Genomic DNA, 20991 nt, shown 5'->3' with positions numbered 1-20991 from the left:
CTGGCTTGGTGTAGGAATATCATGAATAGGATTTTTTATTTATTAGCTGTGTTAATGTGACACACAGGAGCTGGATTGCGTTGGGCACAGTACAAACACATTTATTTAGACTTGTGTGAAAATTACTAATGAGAGAAGATGTCTGGCCAAAGCTCTAGGCGTTCTGACACCTCTGAATAAAACAATGACATCCCAACAATGTTTAAAGTGATGATTCCAGCAGAAATCCAGCCAGCTGCTTCCAGAAACTCCTACAGAATAACATTAGCCTTCTCTAAATACTCTAAAAAACAGAAGAGTTCATAAATGTTAGGACGTGGTCTTTACCCTGAAGTTTACAGTCCAGAACCTCCATCCTTTGGAGAAGTGTCTACTGACTGATTTGGTGCATCCAGTGAGAAGTGTTGTTACCTTCTTTAAAATTATGCATGGGTCTGGATGGTCAAGACAGAGAGCAAAGGGGAGACTTAAGAAAAACTCTTCCTTGAAAAGAAAGAAAAAATGGAGACTTAGAGCTGAAAGGACTTGCCTGAGGCTACGGAGAGAGTCAGTGGCACAGTCCAGAATAGAAGCCAGATGTTCCAAGTCTGTAGCAATATGAATTAACATGATTTTAACAGAGGGATATTTTCTTTCAAAGTCTGTTTTCATCTTCTTTTTGAATATTTTATTTTATTTTATTTTATTTATACATCTAAAGAGTAGTGAGGGGAGTGACAAATAAAATTAATACACAGAGGGATCTGAGTTTTGGGACATTTACTAGGATTCAGATTTACCATGAGCAAGAAGAGCTGCTCTGATGCTAATTCTTAGGTAGGAACCTCAAATATTGCAAGTCTATAAATATTTGCTTTATTTGCAGTGAAGAGTACAGGAAGTTCTGAGTTAGCCTAATTTAGGCTTCAATATAGGCTATTTATGTACTACCTCCTGGGACCACCTCTGATTACTGAAAGAATGACCTTATTGGAAGCCAGCAAGTAGGTCTGCAGTTAATTATAAAGGGTTCAGAGCTTGCTGCAGAACCTAAGAATGGCATTTTTGTGGATGATGTTATGTGTTTTTATTTAAGCGTTCAAATCAGGAGAGCTTAAACAGATGGCACACACTTTTCTGCTCTCTGAGAACACCTAGAGAAAAACACTGATAATAACTGAAGGAGGCTAAGCCTAACAGGTCAGGAGAAATGGCAAAGCTCAGGCTGTCTGGCCTAATTACCATCTGAAAGCAATAATGAACTGGTCAGTGGGGTCAGGAGCAGGTGATGCTGTGTGGAGAGGAGGAAAGGGGGGTTTGTTTGTCTTCTGCATTTGGAAGAAGTGGTTTGGACATTGTTGCCTCTTTTTAAACTTTACAATAACATCAGTGACTTAATGTAATCTAAATGTAGCTTTTGGAGAAAATCTGCTTTAGGACTTTTCCAAAATAATTTCCTGAAGGAAAAAAAAATATATCAGTACAGTTCAGGATAATGTCTGAAGAGAGAAATGTAAAAAACTGACTTATGGGGCAACAAGTTTATACATAGGATGATGCTCCTCTGGGGCATCATAGAAAATGATTATACCAGATTTTGTTCATCAAGGCAAAGTAAGCTAAATCAGATACAAGGCAAAGCCCTTAGGAGGAGGAGGAACGTATTCAATTTAGTGAGGCAACTGTGATAGTAATTAAAGCCCAGATGGAAATCTTTGAATGTGTCTGGCGTCTGTGTATCCGCTGTGTTTTTTCTGTTAACTTGACATTATAAAAGGAGCACCAAAGAATAAAGAGATAGTGTTTGAAATTTCATCAGTCAAGCACTGTCCCAAATTTGATTTATTGTAAACAATCTGCAAAAATTGCTTTGGGTATATATGATACAGGCAGGGATTTTTCTCAAGTGGTAATTCACAAAGAGAGAAATTGTACATTATTTTTAGATTTGTCTTTGCTGAAATGCAGTCAGGATTAATTACACCATTTGCCAACTCTACTGTGAACCTCTTGTATTTCGGACATATGGATAGAATTTTATTCTGCTGTTATATATTCTCTCTGAAGGAGAGTGCTATGTTGGTTACTTTACAAGCAGATACACTGCAAGATTTCAGTAAAAAACCCTATACAGTTTAAAAAAAGTAAAAATTTGGAATTTTTTTCCTATAATACACAAGCCAAGAGAAGGGATGGCAGTGTATGGAAACACTGCTAAAGGGTTAGCAAAACGTGAGGAGTGATTTGCTATTCGTGCTGAATGGAGGGCTGGGGGCGGCTGTAACTCTGCTGGGCTGTCGCACGCACTGGGAGCCTCGAGTGTCTCCTGCCTTGTGTTTGAGTCATTACTTTATCTGGAGCAGACAGACTGCTTACAGTCCCAAATCCTCCAGCATATGCACTACTTGATGCCTAGTCCAGGCGTGTGTGTAGTGCTGAGATTTACTGCTGGCCGCTGAGTACCTGTGGAGCTGTAACCCTGCCCAAGTCTGCCCAGTTTGACAGGCCAGGCTCAGCATCCCAGGCTGGCCCCAAGAGCATGGAGGAAGGGCTTGGTGCTTGCAGCAAGGTAAATGTAGAATGAAATAAAGAGGGGAGTGGGGAGGTGCTCCTCTTCAGGTGTGAGAAATCAATTTTCCCCTTATCATCTGTAAACACATATTTAGGGACTTTTGAAACAGTCTGTTACTCCCTAGACAATTTGTTGGCATGTTGTGATTACGGTTCCAGGCAGAGCTGCAGTTAAGCATGTATAATTAGTGGCAATATTAATGGTCTTTAATGACACTAACTCCAGGCAGAGGTGTTTTCCCTTAGTTTTCATTATCCTTATGTGATAATGGCTTATATCCTTTGTACTAAATCTGTGTTGCTAAAATCCTCCTGGTAGTTTTCACTTTAAAAAGTATCTCCATGTGAGCATATTCCTCACACATATACTGTCAGTCTTCTTTTTTTATTTTTTTTAATTTTTTAATGGAAGTACATAGATCCTCTTTTGCAGTCTATATCCTGAAATAACAACAAAAATTCCAATTTCTTAAAAATATAAGTCTTGCTATTAATGGAGAATTTTTGAAGAGTTCTGCTCCTAATCCACCTGCTCAGTTGCTTCTGAACTCCCTGCAAGTAGTTCACTGCTCACTGATGAGAAACCAAAACCCTGAGTCCCACAACTCATGAATTTGAGACAGATTAAAATTTCAGATCTAATTTTATTTTAATCTTTGTTTTACCTCCACATTTATTATTACAGGGCCTCACAAGTGACTATCTATGGAAGGTGGTTTTTTTACATGAGTCAGGACAGCACCTATAACCTTGGAAGTGGAGTTGCAGTGTTCACAGGTTCTGTGATCAATCCTCCAGAAAAGGATGACAGACTTAAAAGTTGATAAAAGACTTGAGTGTAGTGCAAAAAAGGAGTCTATTCCTGATCACCTTTTCAATCAGCTCTTCACTTCTCATCATCTGACTTTGTTTAAAGACAAACTAATTGTAATTAAAAAAACAAAAAACAAAAAACAAAAAACAAAAAAACAAAAAAAAACCAAAAAAAAAAACCAAAAAACAAACCAAAACAAAACAAAACAAAAAAAAAAAAAAAAAAAAACAAAACAAAAAAAACAAAAGCACCAAAAAAAAACCCAACAAAAACCAGGCCTTTTTTTTATTCCCTACAACCAACATCTTCTAGAGTTTCTAAGACCACAGGTTATATTTATGGGTCTTATATTTCCAAAGGGGGTCTGTGATGCTTTGTCTGCAGTATCATTGCCACCATGGGACTGAGGTCTGAATCTTACATCAGTGTAAGGGGAGGCTTGAGAGATTTATAATGGGAAAATGCTGACAGCTCCATAATTTACTGCAAGGCTAACAGCAGCACTGTAGCTCCTGACAGCTCTAAACCCTTGTTCTCTGGGATGGTTTGTTAATAATACTCTCCCTTTGCTGGATCTTCCCCCACCCTCTCTCCAGATGAATGGACCAAGGCCTGTGAATATCCATATTACTGCATTTTCCTTCAGTATTTTAACAGCCTTTCACTTTTAGGACTTCCCATTGTTGAAATTTGTAAAAGATTTCAGGAACTTCACAGCAGAAAGGCTTTTTCATATAATTTGCCTTTTTTCTTGTTGTTCTTTCTTCAGCCTGGAGTATCTTACATATTCATTGTCACACCAGATACTCCAGCAGCAGCTTTACATTTTCAAGCCCTGGTACTTTGCTGTGTCCAAAAAATGGGTAGACATTGAACAGTCTTACTTTTTAACTTATTTGAGGAGAATGCTGTGCATCTGCATAATGGTTTCACACAGAAAGTGCTTTATCTTCATGAGTTAGTGAGTCAGTTTAGGGGTTTTCTATTGGCAAAAGCTTTCAGAGAAATTATGCATGGTAAATTAATGAAGGCCGTCTGAGGTATTATTGTGTGTGAATGCACATGCCATTAGAATCAATGGCTGGCTGAAAAAAGTTAACGGTCATTAAGGGGCTGTTAAAAAGGCCAGTGGACACAGATTTACTCTCTTGCAGGGCTCTGGTTGGGTTAGGTGGAAACAGAGATTGCTATTTGCCTCCAGGCCACAGGACAGCCCAGGCTTTGTGCTTTCCTATCCCCATTTCTCTTGGCTCCTGTCAGTGGCAGATTTAGGAGAGACTGCAAGAGCCTGTCTTCTGAAGAGGTAGAGAACATCTTCCAAGCAGGTAAAACCTTTGCATGACTTTTCCTTAGTTTACAAGTGGATGGTAACAGAAAGTCCAAGTGGTTTAGCTTGAAATGACTTAAAACAGTGTCTCAGTGGTGGTGTGAAATGAACTCTAATGAAGAGGTTGCCAAAGAGAAGGTACTGTTGGTTTTGGATGATGCCATCCTATCTGATGGTGAGTCTTTAAAATATTGCTCACTCAAATTGTGGGGTATTTGCTCCAATCAGACAGGAAGAAAAGAGCACTGCAACAGATCTGACTATTGGTATGAGAAATGCTGAATGTCAACTGGAGATTAGGCAACTGTGTGCCACTCCTGGCAATTCAGCCAGGAATTTGTCATACACAGAACATAAGTGACACAAGCTGTTTTTCCTGGGCACCTGTATTCCCCTGGGCTGTGTCCTTTCCCTTGAGCAACGTTGATTTTTTTTCCCTGCATTGTATTTTGAATGCAGTGCTTCTGAGCGAAATAAAATGCATGGAGAAAATTAATGATTTGATATCTTCTTGCTGCTGCCAAAATAAATGTAAAAGAGTCTTTGATCTTGTGGCTTAAAAAAAGTGAGCTGGACCAGTTACTGATACTTACTGACCTAAGTAAGTGATAAAGCGACTGTGTCGAAGTTTAATTAGCCTTGATCAAGATAAGTTTTTAAGATTTAGAACTAGTGGCCTTTTGAAGAAGTAAGGCTTCTAGTTGTCATTTATGTCACAACATGTCCTTTTATCACACTTTCTGTATCTACAGCAGGAACAGTTTTTATTTTAAAGAAAAAGAGAAATGGTTCATTTGGTGGGGATTAGCACAGACAAGCTTACTAATATTTGAAGGCAATTTCTTTGCCTTACCTTTTTCCCTATTTCATATCCCACAGAGATTACCTCAGACTGCCCTTGTTAGTCACTGTTATTTATATAAAGATATGTAATGCATTTGTGCTTGAGGGGTCGTCTGTAACGAGGTATGCAATTTCAGACTGTAGAGACTGGCAGGAATTGCTGTGAAGAATTGCTTTCCAGTGACAGCTTTATCCTGCCTGTAATATGTCATTGCGTGTGACTCTCAATTAATCACGCAATAACAAAACATTGCGTCTGGCGACAATGGTGTGTCCATTAATACTGAGAGGTAAGACTCAGCTTTATGAACACAAATGCTGTCCCCTGCCCACTCATGCACTTTAATCAGCAAGTCTCAGCCCAGAAGGAACATTTCTCTCTTCTCCTCTCCCCCATCATCCTCTATTGCGATCTATTAAGCTGCAATCCATAACGTCTCATGTCTCTGTAATGGTGTGATGGCGCGTGCTGTTAAATGATTGCATGAATTTGACTTTGTCTCGCTCTGCCTTGACCTTGGTGTCTTCAGTGGCTTCCCCTCCCTCGTTTTCAAATCGGGAGTTGGGAGCTGGAAGAGAAAATGGAAGAGTGACAGAATGGAGAAACTACACAGGAGGTTTGATGTTGTTCTTTGAGGAGATGGGGGAGACAGGAGGTAAGAGAGGAACCATTGCTGGGAGATGAAAATGCAATGATTTGCAATTTTGCAAGAGAAAAGCTATCATGCTGTCGAGCATAACCTGCTCCATAGACTGAAGCCTGCCATGTGCAGGACCTCATTGGTAAGCAGAGTGGAAACCTTTAAGTAATTCTTCCCCTTGCTCATTCTGCCATTTATAATACGATTGCTAGGTAATACATCAATTTAAGTAAAATTCCCAAATCTCATTGCCTTTTACAGCTGTATTTATATCCTGAACAGAAACATAAAGAGGCTCCTAGGTGTTCTGTGCTTGGGCTACAAAGAAAGACACCAAGAATCTCTGTTACTACACCCAGCCATGTTTAGGCATAGATTCTCACTCCCCTGATAGACTTAGTTTTATTTTCAGTTGATTTATTTTGAGTAGATATTGAGGTAGATATTGACCCTGTGCAACATAAATAGGAAGTCTGGTAGTAATTAGTGTCAATGCTTTTGTTTTTTTGTGAAGAAACCTGATTTTTAAAAAATGCTTGGCAGGACAGTCTCAGAAGAATCTCCTAAGCATCCTCAGTGTTGATTTACACCATGTTACATGCAACAGAGGAAATTAATTATTGTATCTCTTCCCATGGGTTAATACTGTTTGTGAATTTGTAACACATTTGACTGGTTACATTGAAAAGTGCACACTGAAAGAGGCATTTGGATTTTGACAATGGTGTGTTGGGTGCATTGCAATACTTTCACTTTTTGTAAATAAAAAACAAAAGCCTTTGGGATTCTTAGCAATAAAAAGCTTTGTAGCTCCTTGGGGAATTCTTCATGCTCTGGCTTGCTGCTTCTCCCCATTGTCTCTGAATTGTCAGCCAGACAATAAAAAAATAGTTCATCAAGGGTTTATGTCAAACATGGTTATTCTGGAGTAAGTGCAGTATTATACCAGCACCATACAAAGTTCTTACTCCCTCTGGGCAATGTGACTTCTGCCAGTTAGCAAGAGTTGGTTTTGGTTCTTATAATTAAGTCTAACCCCATCTCCCCTGTTGTATGAGCAGTGGATGTGACAAGATGCTGAAACTTGCTAAACTATATAAAATAAAAGCCCCTGCCCTCACATGAAATTGAGGGCACTCAGTAGTGCAGAAGGTGTTCTCCTTGGTGATCCCTGGTAGATACAAACCAGCACAGCTTCATGAAGCCATTTGCTGCCAGGTGTGGGGCTGAGTATTTGCATCAGGCTTTTCCATCAGGTGAAGGCTGTTAATGCATGTGTTAGGATCCAAGCACACACAGGGGAGACCTCCAAGAAGGAGGGTTTGTAATCAATTTCTCTTTCCCAAATTATTTTTCCAGGGTCCCCACAGCATGGTGTTTGAGTAACAGAATAATTTCCTAGCTATTAAGTGCCTGAAAATCAGCAGTAATTAACTTAGCACAAGTTCTTCTCTTCCTCTCCCTCCTCTTTGCTCAAAAAAACAAACAAACTCCCTTTCTCAGCAGAGGAAATTCAGATGGAAACAGTCTCTTCTGCCTTAGTGCAGTCATGTACAGATTACATCTTTTTCCCCCTTTCAGTTCTGTGAATAACATAATTGCTTTGTTATCCCTCAGGGGATTTGTAATATTAACATTGGTTAATGACATTAATTCAAGTTTTTACCATTAATAAAATGGCATTGCTTAAAATTAAGCATTACATTTCAATTAGTAGTCCATCAAAGACTTTAATAGTCTGGAGCATTAAAGTGATATTTTTTTAAATTTCTTATTAATTTTTTATTGTATCATGATAATTTGCAAAGAGTGATTGAAAACCCAGCTGATCCAATGAACGACCCTATCTGCCATGTTTCTTGAAGGAACTTCTTTATTTTATGACATTGTGCAAAAAGGTCACATTTCCACAAAGCAGGAATCTGTTTCAGTCACCTCCTGAATTCATTATCATCCTTTTTACTTTTTAACATGAGGCACATGATATACAGGCACCCCAGGTGGACATGTTTAAATTAATCTAGTAATAATTGATTCAGAAGAGATTTGGAGGACAGAATTTGCATAAAAGCCATAATGAGAGCAACTCCTCCAAGGCCAGACTGAACAGCTAAGTCCCTGAATAACTTACATCTCCTAAACTAATTTGGTTATATATGCAGGATGAAGGTGTGGGGGCTGGAGCACCATGTGATTGGAATTCATTACAAATAATTCATCTTCTTAGGAAGGCTGGCCTCAGAGTGTATTAAAATTATATCAGCTCCCAAATGCTTGCTCAGACCCTGCCTCTGGAAGATGATGATGAGGTTTCTGTTTGAAGGATTTTTTGGGTATTTTAAAGCATTTCTGAGGCAAAGAGCTGATACCCCAGGGCTGGGATGTCCTCTGGCAAGCCATTCTTCTGCCTGGTTGGAAAATATTTAGATGCTCAGTCTTGACTGGGTATCTGATGGTCAAAAACATAAGTGCAGAGGAGGATCCCAGCTTTCTGTCTCAGATATTCTTCCCTTCTATTCCAGCATGGAATTTCTTAGCTAAGTTTTAGATCATTGGATTTGCATTAAATCCTGGATCACTGTGATGTCTTTGGGAATTTAGGGAGTCCCGCTACAGGATGGGGACTTGGTACTGTTTAGTTAAAGTAAATCTGCAGACAGAGAAAATTACAACTGCAGTTCATTAAAAGAAAGCAGCCAAGGTCTTTTTGAAGGTCAGCTGTCCTGCTTGACTTTGCCTAAATACTCTTTTTGAGAAAAGCTCTAAATGCATGTCTCTGTGACCCAGCACAGTAATGCCTGTGTTCTGAGGCTGATGAGCTTCAGTTAGCAGGTAACGCAGTACCATGCTCCTGGTATCAGAGAAGCTGCATACCATGTGTGGAAGGAGGGGAAAATTCAGCTCTGTCTTTTCAGAAATTGTTCATCACCATATATTTTTTTCGTGGGAAAATTGATGTCACTGCTGTTTTCAGCAGATGAGGATTCAGTCCCATTTTGTTTATACACAGCAGTCGGTAATAGCCTGTCATTTGTGAGCTGTGTATGTTCTGCAGTGCTTCCCTTCGGTGCTGCCGTGCAGCCAGGAAGATCTGGAAAGAGCAGCCCCACTTTTCAGAATCTCAAGTACAGTGCAGAAGTTGAGGCAGACGAAAGCAACCCTGCTGCTCCAATGAGGGGAACAGCTAACAGAGCTCAACAGGTGCCTGCTGTTGCAAGAAGTATGAGAAAAGCTGAGCACGGCAGAAGAAAAAAAAGAGTCTAGCTGACAATTATTGTTTTGTCTGTTCACATTTGGGGCATATATAGGCTGGCTGAATGCTTTCTAGCCAAAGGTTTCTGTATGATAAATGATGCTGTGCTGTGCCAAGAAGACAATGCAGCAAAACATATTCTTGTTTCCAAACAAGCTAAAACTTGGAGTTGTGCTACAGGGATGCTTTATACTTTTTCTCTTAGAGTTACAATTAGACCATGAGTATATGTTATGTGGCACCAGGTTCTGACAAAACATGCTCTGCTTTCTGTCTCCTGCGTGGTCAAGCATTAAAAGAAAAGATTCTTCTTATCATGTTTTCCAATAAAACAGTGGAGGAAGGTGATGCTGGGAGGGATGAGTTGGGTTTGCAGTGTGCAGCAGCTGCCTTGACCCTTGCATGTGGGGCTGTGTCAGTGATGAGAGGGGATTTGTTGGATGGAGTAGAAGGGAGTGAGTGGCAGAAGCTGAAGGTAGTGTCAGAGGTTTTAAACAGGAAAGACAAGCCTCTGGAAAGGCCAGCTTTTATGTTATGGCTGACTCTGAGGCAGGAGGTTTGTTGGTGTGATACTAAAAATTTGGTAATTCTTTGACAAAACTTTGACATCTCTCAGAGAGACCATTCTGTTAACAGTAAATAGAAGATATTTCCATGCCCCTGTAGAGGCACTTTTCTAGAAAACAGTGGCAGCATACCACCAGGGAGATAAATGAGTGGGAGCCTTCATTGCCAAATACAATCTTTGAATAAACAGAAGACTTCAGACTTCAAGGCACCTTTTCGCAAGTGCTAAATTCATACCCCAAACAAATGCTAACAAAGCCTCTCATTTCATTATATTAAGTGTAGACAGTAAAAAAAAAAAAAAAAAAAAAAAAAAAAAAAATCTAGATCTTTCTGGGGAACCTCTTGAAGCACTTGGGGTCACACTCCATGTGTGGTCAGCTTAGCACTACTCAAAAGCAAGTCTGAGTGTCAGCAGAGCAGGTATTTATTTATGCCAACTGGATACAGTATATTTTGCACTGTTACACAGACTTTTATTGTTGAATCAGCTTTATTTAATGGAAGCTTTCCATAATGGATCTTATTTTGGAAAGCTTCCTCTATAGGTGAGGAAACAGTTCTGTTTCAGGACCTTGTGGCACTTCTAAGGCCAAATAACCAAGTTGTGGCTGATGGCTTACTGAGGCCCTACACCAGTCCATGGAGAAGTTGCCTGACAACAACCCATTCATATTGTGACAAACCATTATTAAGAGTTTTGTCTCTGTTACCAGTTCTGAATGAAAATATCCCATTGAATTTTGTGGGCTTGGTTTTGGACCTTTACCAGTCCTGGGTGGCTTTGATCAGCAATCAGAAAGAGCCTTAGAAATAAAGTGGCCCCAAGTGCACTGTCAATCTTTTCTGTAATGTAGTCCTAAGAACATCAAAGTATAGACTATTGCTATTCAGCTCCACTACAGGCTTGATGAGCCATGAACCAAACAGTATATTAGGAAAAACTGATTTCTCCCTTGCAAAGAGTTACCTGAATTATTTATACACATCTAGATAACAGAAGCGTTTCAATGAACTGACCTGTGTTACAAAATCTTGATTGTTTTATTCCTGATACAAAACCTACTATGATACTGCAGGTGATGCCCTGCAGACTCTGTGAGGCAGGAGCTGTGAGAGGGGTCAGCATGGAGCTCAAGCTTCTGCTCTGCCACAAGGCAGCAGCATATTGCCTGCACACACTTGAGATGCACCCTGCTGCTGAATTGCAGGGAGGGGGTTTGAAGATAACCCTTGGATTATACGTATGAAAATGTGGGTTTGTCTTCCTGGGGGGTGGTGAGAGCACGTTCAGTGTAGGACTTATAGATGGTGTTGCAGTCGAGGACACGGGGAGCCCTGGACAAGGTGGGTACACAGGAGCCTGGTGACAACCAGAGCAAGAGCTGTGGCATATAAACTGCCATGAAATCCAAAGTGAGATCACCAATTATTCAGAAGACTGTAGGGTGATTTAATTAAAGCAAAACAAGATCTCTTCACAGATTCTCATCTCAACCATAGTTTGACTGTTTCGATAGATTTGCCTCACAAAGTAAACAAGTGAGAAAAGCTCAGTATCCACAAGTCCAGCCTAACAGTGCATATGAGATTTGACCTCATGCAAGTGCAGCAAGCTGTGTTTTGGCTGTAAGACAGATCCTTGTCCCCAGCATGGGCACAGCTGAGGGCTGAGTGTGCATGTGGCCAGGGGCAGAGGGAAAAGCTTTGCTTTTCTTCGATCTTTGATTTTCTGGAATGGCCCTTGGAGCCAGTTGGGTGGGATGGATTCCAGCTGGAGAGGAGGGAAGGGTGAGGAGTAGCGGATGAATAAAGGACCATAGTTTATTTGGCCTTAGAACTCTGTTTTCTAGGGCAGAGCTGCCTGTGCCAGCCTGTCATAGCCACATTTTTGAGCTGTCTTGCTTTACAATGTTTATATTTATTTCCCTTATTCTTCCAGTACTTTTTTGAATACTTAAATGTCCACATCTTTTCATTGCTCCTCTTCCCTCTGCTATCCCAGTCTAATAAAACCATAACTGTGGCAATCACAAAAGACTCTGAACAGAAGAATTAAAGCTTTTGCAGGAGGTTCCTTTTTTAGTCATTTTAAAGGCATCTCTTTCCTTTAAAATGAAAGATGAAGCATTTTCTTTTATCCTTTAACTTCACTGTCACATTTTATTAAGTCAAAATGATAGTTGCAGTCAGAGGAAAGCAGGATATGAATTCCTGGTACAGCCATTTTTAAAGTGTGCTTTGTTTTAAAGCCCTGAAGATTGATTGAAGGTATTTTTCTTTTAGACACAAAGCTTTAGTCAAAAGGGGCCTGATCTGAGTTACCCTCTGTAAATCAGGATTAGTTCCTGTGAAATCAATGGAGTTGCAATGATACAATACAGGGTGACTTGGAAAAGACACATGCCCTGACAATAAATAAGGGAGGGACTGTGGGTGATCCCCTGAACGCTGCCCTTGCACCGGGGTGAAGCCACGAGACAAAGCAGAATTATACCCTGACCCTCTCGGGCTGCCATGGAATGTCCTGGCTGGGAGATGGGCAGGCAGAGTGGGTTTGTGCTGACACGAGCACTCAGGTTGCAAATCTCAGCTTTGGAGACACTGTGAGTGTGCAGACCTCCTGCCATCCCCAGCTGGAGCAGCTCTTTGCCCATCTACTGCCACTGCACTACATGAGCTGAGAAAGCCTGATTTAAGGGACAAGAAGATGGTAGCAGAAGTGGTGCTCTACAAAATACCTGACTGTGGAGCAAATTTCACCAAATCCAGTGAAGCCTGAATTTTTGACCTTTTTCTGTAGAGATTCACTGTGTGGAGTAAAAAGGGGAGAAAGATGCCCCATCACTGGCCCTTGGGGCTGTGCAGAGGCTCAGAGGACAGGCTTTCATGAGAGACAAGACAGATAAACTTGGACAGATATTATTTTTGGATATTTTTTATCTCTTTTTAACATGTCTGCATTGGGCCAGGAAGGGAAATAGCTAGGGTGGTAAAGATGCATCAAGATGAGCAAATAAAGAATTGAAACGATTTGTCCTGTCTGAGATTTCAGTTTAACCAGGGATTTGAGCTCTTGTCTCTCATCTACGCTGAAACCTTGACAGCTGATTTCTTGAGCCCTAAGCCATTCTGAGCAGACAGTCTAATAAGAACAGCTCTTTTTATAGCATTTAACTGTATCTAAATGGCTTAAGGCTAGGGCAAGTTCCAGCACTGCAAAGCACGACTAGTCTGGGCTGTGCTTGGGATGTGCAGGGTTTTAGCAGCCTGGATGGGGACTGGCCCTAAGCACTGGTCATACTCCAGGCTTCACAGTGAGAATCTGCAGCTTGGGCAAAATTGCAGGCTTGGATTTGGCTACCTCCAGTAAAATTAAAACATTTCATTTCATTAAAACAGTTCATAACTGCTGGACTCTCCCAGGCAGTTACGAGCTTGTTCTTGGCATACAGCTGACCTGCGCTGGCACATGGCACTGCTTTATATTGGGAGTGTGGGGCTCTTTTTGGAAATAAATTTGCAGCAGCTGGGAATTACTAAGTTAGAGTCTTAAAATACTGAGAAAAAGTGAACAAGGCATCCTGGGAAGGAATAGCTTGGAGGATGAAGGTTTTTCAGTGTTATCCACTGTCTCAATATTGTTCAGCCCTAGGGCTCTGACTTCTGTTGCCCTTGATCAAGCTGGCATTTACCCACTGACTCTGACTCCAGTAAGACACCAACTCAGGGCTGACATGACACTGATTTTTCTCAACTTTCCAGCACACAAGAGCTCCACACATTTGATGAATGCAATTGGATGTAGGAGATAGAGAACACAGTGAAGGATATGAGTTTTTGGTAATGTTCCTTTTTCACCTTGGTTTGGTCATTTATTACTTTCCATTTCAAGCTTGAAACCATTATTTTCATGCACACTTTGAATTTCCCTATTACAATAAGGAAAAGAAGATGGAGGTCTACCCCAAATACTGGTTACAGCTTTCTAAGGAACACTGAAGTCTCTTGGACTGCGGTAAAATCTCCCAGGAAAAGTGGCAGAAATCCAGATACTTGGCACATTTTGCAACTAGTCCAGACAAAACACTAGTAAATGTACTCTGCTTTGGCACAGAATAGGCTGTGGGATGTTATGAAACTTTCCTGTATGCAACTTTTTATCATTTCATGACCATAATGAGTGTGAAACTTGAATTTACTCATCTGCTGATTGCACACCACTTAGAGCTGTAGAGGAGCACAGGACCCTATAATGTGTCTTTGTTTTAGGATTTTTTAGGATTTTTTTTCCACCTAGCTTGAGATCATTGTTTGGATGATTAGTACATGAAAATTGCCATATTGGCTCAGACTAGAAGTCTGTCTAGTTTAGAACCTTCTTTCTAGAATTAGCCAGTAATGGCTGCACTGGGAATAGTAGAGAGTGCATGAAGTGAGATTTCTATAACTGTCTTTTCCAGTTTCCAGCAAGGATATCTGACAGTGAAAAAGTCCTTTTGCCTTTTGTGCATTTCCCCCAACAACCATCTCCTATCTAAGGAAAGTTTGGCTTTGACTTTAAGTGTATCTGAAAGCTATACAAAATGCATCTCCCTGGCCTTCACATCTCTGTGCTGTGCTTCATTTCTGGGTCTTTACTAGAAAAAAAGGATCATTTAATGCAGTGGCCAAAAATATAATGTGAAACTTCATCATCAATAATTATTACAGTGTGGCTTGTACACCATGTCCATCATGTGAGGTGCCACAGTAGTCAGTGGTGTACACCCTGCAGTATGCTTGTACTTAATGACTAAATGCTGTGCTGGCCTTAGTTTTAAATGATTTCACATCTCGTCCTTCTGCAAGCCCCATTTTTTAAATTTAACATTGTATTTACTGTGTTTTTAAAAACAGCCACCCTCTGTAGTAGTAAAGTGCTGTAGAACCTCCTTTGGAGTGCTGGAAAGGGATTTTATATATCACTGTATAAAATCTGCATGTATGTGGGGATGGAAAAAATGTGAAATGTTGTAATGTCTCACTCACACTGTTTGGGAAACCAAGTCCCTAGAACTACCCTGAGCCCTGAATGCCAATGCTATTTCAGTCAGAGGTATGGAGCTGCTGAGGACGTGCAGAATGGATGCACTGGCAACTCATTTTTATGCGTGTCTGAAATCACAGAGAAATACAGTTAAAAATAAAATATAGGATCCATTTTTCCAACCAACTCTGTCCCATTTCTGGTGTAAGCAGTCCCTTATGGCTCTTGGGATGCCCAAAGACCTTTACAAGTTTCTTCCAGCTCCTTGATGTCACAATATTTCCCTCTATATTGGAGTTTGCTCCATTCCACGAGCTTGTCATTGTGCATCAGTGCCTCATGTTACCTACCATCAGCTGGCCCATTTCAGGTCACTGAAAGTGTTTTAGAGACTCCAAACAAAAATATAGAGGTATCAGAATGCAGGTGTTGACTCTTTGCACTAACTTTATGAATGACATCTGCAGGAATTGAAAATCTCATTATGTGTGAATTTAATCAGAATCAGCTTTATCACTAGACAGGATTTAAAGGTAGGAGACTGTATTTGTTTGAAAATATGTGCTTGTAGTGATTGAACAAAGTTGCATAGGAAAGTATACTATGGACATCAGTAAGATTAAATTTGGCAATGCAAATTTTCTTAAGCTGCAGCATCATCTTGGGGAGCTTGTGGCATGGGTTAATTAATCCTCCATCCTCTGCCTCAGGCCTGGTAGGCCTGGGGGAATTTTTAGAGCTGTGCCTTTACTGCTACTGTTGTTAAAAATGCTCACGTAGAAAAGGCATGACTTTCCTCTCTCCTCGCCTGAGAGTGAATGCTCCTCCTCTTTAGCTGTGCCTCAGCTCTTGTGACTGCGACCTATAGCATCCCATAATAATGAAGGCAATAGACTCACTTATCACTATTTCCCTCTTTAAATTATTCTAATTTTTATGTTACCCCAATTCACACTTTCCTGGAAAGACCTTTATACCGACTTGTTTTGTTTCAAGACATTTAAAGCAGCAGTGGTGAGATGTATGAATCAGATGTGAGAACACTGTTCATTGCCCGTGTGTTTTTGAGGTGACTGATGTTGGCCTTTCCTTAGCAATCTCTTGAATTTAGCATGGTATTTACTATGGACACATTATGAAATTGAGGAGGGAGATGTCTACACTGGGGCAAACATTTACACCTGGGATATTTGAAATTTCAGGTTGTCAGTGGCAGCCATTGCACTGGGTGATTTATAAGACATACCTAAGGGTACACAGAGAGAGGTATTTAGGGAACTGTGCATTTCCCTGCTTTAAGGTTGTGAATTGGGGTGTAGAGTTTTTAAAATTTTTTTATTTGGTTTTTTGTTGTTTTGTTCTATTTTGTTTTGGGTTTTTTTGTGCTGTTTGTGGAATATTACTTTATGTACTTGAGCACAAGTGGGGTTGGTAGGAAAGGGGAACTCCACCCTTCCCCATGTCACATGCTCTGGATAAGCATTTGCCTTTCTGGAAGTGGAGCCTTTCTGAAAGTGGAATTATTTGTATTTCAGGTATCCTCCGTGGGCCTATCTTGGAAGCTAGATCTGCAGCCGCCCTTCAGTCATGATTGTTTCAAGATTAAAGGCCATTTCCCTGTCATTGCCAAGCCTTTTTCTTCTTGCTTTTCATCTCTCGGCATCACAGAATGTACCTGAATACACTGAAGCTGAACATCAGCAATGTGTTAGGAAAGAACACCCCACAATTGCTTTTGAAGGTAAGAGCTTCTATTCCTGTTTCAGATTCCAATTGGATGATCCATTTAGGTTTAGTCTTTGCTGTTTTTCTTTACAACTGTGATCCACAGGCCAGGGAAAGTGGCCTGACGAATCATTTTCCCTTTGATGCTTTACAGTGTTTGAATTCTGAGGTTTCACAGCAGTCACTTAATTCAGGCAGTTTTGGGACTACTGGTCTAAGAATCTCAATTTTCTACTCTGTTGCAGGCTCCCTGTAATCTTGTGCTATGCTGAAACTGTGTTTCAGTTTCCTTTTCTCTAACTGGTTTCAGTATTGCCCCACCTGGCTTGCTGGAGCCAGACACTTAATAAGTGAAATGTGATAGAGAATTTGGATACGCTTGAATGCAAGAGAAGTGAGTTGATTTAAAATTGCAGGGAGTGGCTGTGCTTTTGTTTGTAGCATTCCTGGTTTGGTTTGGTTTTATTATGTGTTTGTCACCTGGGCTAGTAGTTTTTCTGTCGTTCATCTGGTCATTTAACTTGAATGTGAGAGGGGGCCTTTGTGTTGCAATGGACGATTCTTTTCCTGCTCTTTTGAAGCGTGGGATTTCTCTTGTCCTTATCCCAGTCAGATTTCCAATGAACATACATGTCATGTACTCCTCAGTTGTTGTCTGGATAATCTTTCTACTTATCCACACAACATCTAGATCTTTATACTGGTACCATTATTATTTGAAAATTTGCTCCAGACTAGTGTGTTAAACTCAGTGTGCCAGCATCAGCAGCTGCTGAGTCTCCTTGTTAAAAACAAAATGTTGGAATATCGATTTTGGTTCCCATTTAAGACTTTGCAATACATCTCCAGTTACATTCTTTGCTAAAGGATGTAATTGAGTACCTTGCAATGTGTCTCTAGTTAGGTTCTTTGCTAAAGGCAATTTAGTTGTGGTTTTGTGACCTTTGAGATAGAGTTTCCAGGAAGAAAGTAGTCAAAGGCTTCCTTGCTGACCTTTCAGGGTTCTTCTAGGGAGCTTTACTATTCTTCACAGAGGAGGAAACTCTTGTCTCTTAATTTGGAAAGTTTAAGAGATTTCTTGTCTGTTTTCCATTATCCATGCCTTAAAGGTTTAAGTGGATTAAAATAAATTAGCAGAATCTTTAAGCCTACATGATACGGCACTAGTTCTAACCTTGCTCTGGTAGATAAACCTAGATTTTAATTGCTAAATAAATCTAACCATTTGTTTTAACTGGGGAGGGCCAAAAGGAGAAGACCTTGCTGTTAAAAAACAGTGAAATTCAATTCAGTAGATAAAATAATAATGAGGGTATTATAGGTATGGAGAAGAGAAAAAGTGTTGCTCTCTCTATTAACCAGGAACACCAAACTTTGAGTTTACAGAGGATGTGTCTGTGCAATCCTGCACTGAGGTAAATCATTCTGCAGGGAATATTAAAAGCCCCAGTTTCTGTAGTTGAGGAATTGGTGGGCATTTCTTGGCAGTCAATATGAGCGCTACTCTGCAGAATTGATGGCTGTGTAAACACAGTCATAATCTGCCAGTTTGCTTTGTTTTAATAAGGCATGAATATTTCACAGGAAAAAGAAAATCTGTCCTCCTCTTTCACTGTTCTTGTTCCTTTCCTCTCTTCAATGATAGAGGGTGAAAACTGGTGAGTTAATTAGAACATGACAATTGTGCAAAAGAAAGAAAGATTAAAATTGCAGATGCATCAAGATAATGACCCAGATTATCATTTGAGTTTCTTAAACCCGAGTTAGATTCAGAGTTATGTTTTTCACAGCACCCGTTTCCTTGTGATTGTTCATGATACAGTTTAATCTTGTATTTTCTGCTGCAAAGCTCAGCAGAAAAAGAAAATACACAGGAATTAAATTAAAGGCACCTTTTGTCCACTGCTTTTAAGGTCTTTTAAGGTCTGGTGAAGAGGGCTGACATGTCCAAAACCACACCTCAGTTCAAAATCTGATTTCTTTTTAATCTATACCATGTTCTGATGCCAGTACACGCAGGTTTAGGCTGCAATGGTAGACAAGTAGGGGAATCTAAATTTTATGTGGTATTCCCAGATTGCTCTGAGGATGTTTCTGCTTAACAGTGTGGCCCAGGGGCTTTCTGTGGGTCTCCAGATGCATTGAGTCATGAATCACAACCTGGTACACAATGGGAGTGTGTAATGACTGAGTGACCCCAGCAGAGCACTTCTGATGCTCCTGCTGCCAGGGGAAAGGATTATGTTACACCAGCAATTTTCTGTGGATGGGCCATAATAATAATAAGGCCTCTGACCATTCAGTCATACAGAGTGCATTAATTTACTGTCAGGTTAACAAAACAGTTTATGTTACAAAGGGGTTGAATAACTTCTTTTTCACAGCCTTGCTAACCAGGCTTCCCATCACCAGACAAATGGGTTGCCATAGCATGTTTTGTGTTCTCTGGTCTTCAGTTCCCACTTTTCTTGTGCTCAATCTCTTTTCATTATATTTTACCCCTAGATTATATTCTTAACATCCAGTTGACTGGATAATATCCTTGTTGTAGAAGAAGCCAAGTAAAATTTCTGACTATTTTCCCCTTATTTCCTGAGAAATTCTGGTGGTTTTCTTTTTTTTTTTGGTTTTTTTTGGTTTTTTTTTTGGTTTTTTTTTTTTTTTTTGTTCTTATTGTATCACATCCACAGTAGCCAATCATCTGTTTGAATTGGTATTTCTTTGTCTTGCTATGAGAGTGGGTAAGAAAGAAAGAATCCAGTACACATCCTACTCTTTTAAGCAGAAAGAAGACTATATATGTAAAATGCTTTTATTTTACCTGTGTTCAGATCTGCAAAAATGCCTGTTTCTTTACAGACTCCATTCCCAAAATTATTTATGTCATTACCATGTCATTAGAGAAAATGGTCCAGACAATTTGAGGCATCTAAATTCTGGTTCTAGATATACATACTTTAAATGCTAAAGATAACATTTGCTCTGCCAGGAGAGATGTGGGCTGGGGAGGGGCCATGAGCTGAATAGTTTATCCTCGCAGCCTGCATGGAGATCCTGAGGGACATGACGGGAATTTTGTGCTGCAAACATCGTGCTGTGTGTTTGCACAGTACCAAACTAACACAACGGTGCCCCAGTTTCCCTAGGGCTTATAAATGGTGCTCATCGTACAGTTCACCAGCAATAATAGCATACCCAGTTTGGGCCTTTCATAATTAGATTGTTCTACTCTGTGCTTATAGAAAATCCAGTTAAAGTTTGATTTCCCTTGTTAGATCAATAAGAAAATGATCTTCTACTTCCCAGGAGGCTGTTTCCAGTGTCTTACTACCTATTTGTAGTGGGTAGCTACATTAAGGATGTTGCATGCTTGTTTGTTTTCCAGTGAGTTAAGAGTTTAGTGAAACAAGTCAAGTCTATTCTTAGTGCATCCCTTTTTATTTATACATGCATGTACACATGCATCCAATTCCCATTTCACAAAACACTTTGTCATCTCAGCATAGCTCCCCTATGGTCCACTCTGGTAAGCCAAACACCAGAGAATTTGTTTCTACTTCTTGTCAATCATGTCATATTTCTCATTTTTTCTGTATGGATCTTACTGCTAATAGATCAGTGCCTGCATTTGCAATTGGGCTGTGCCTGTGTCATACTGTCCTGCTTGCCAGCAGTATGCTTCATTGTTGTACAGCTCCCTCTTGGATATAAAGCACTTTTGCTACTCCTTAAAGACATTTGGAGCTCCTTTGTAATGTGCTTCTTGGGAAACCAGAAACGTCTTCCATGCCAATTCTATACGAGGTTGGTTATTTCAAGAGCCAGAGCCATGAGGGACATGCATTCATGTTTGTAATGGCTGCAGAGTGTTTGGCTTCATCTTGTTTACCAAGGAAGTGCTTAAAAGTTTGCAGACTTATCTGTGTTACATGAATCAGTTGGATGTTCACAACTTCACTGGAAATGAGTTGTAGACAGGTTTCCGCTTGCAGTTCCTACCATTATTTATATCTCATTAATTTCATCCATTAAATCAGTATGCTCTAGAAAAAGTATGAATACTTCCCAGGTTTTTCTCTGTTGTGTCTCTCAGGGCTTTTCCCCCTGGGTCATGGTGGTCAGGGTAAGATGGAAAAACATAATTTGTCCCTGCTTTAATAATTGCAGCCTGTCTTCATCCATAAAAACACCTCAGCTGATCCCATGATGAGGCATAGGACAGAAGTAGACTTGGATAAATTG

The 20991-nt window shown here is 40.2% G+C and overlaps 1 protein-coding gene across 4 annotated transcripts in view; it reads left to right on the top strand.

The window, feature by feature from the left end:
- The window catches only part of SEMA5B (semaphorin 5B), a 257508-nt gene that overhangs the window by 112840 nt on the left and 123677 nt on the right, over positions 1-20991 (top strand). For all 4 annotated transcript variants that reach the window (XM_056496469.1, XM_056496470.1, XM_056496467.1 and 1 more), the window contains exon 4: positions 16560-16765. In XM_056496469.1, the coding sequence (XP_056352444.1) occupies positions 16612-16765 (154 nt within the window). In that variant the 5' untranslated portion in view covers positions 16560-16611. The remainder of the gene's footprint in view (positions 1-16559; positions 16766-20991) is intronic.

Source organism: Oenanthe melanoleuca, chromosome 7 (genome assembly GCF_029582105.1).
Source record: "Oenanthe melanoleuca isolate GR-GAL-2019-014 chromosome 7, OMel1.0, whole genome shotgun sequence".
NCBI classification, from domain to species: Eukaryota; Metazoa; Chordata; class Aves; order Passeriformes; family Muscicapidae; genus Oenanthe; species Oenanthe melanoleuca.
The sequence above is the reverse complement of the archived record's forward strand: the minus strand, read 5'-3'. Positions and strand labels throughout refer to the sequence as shown.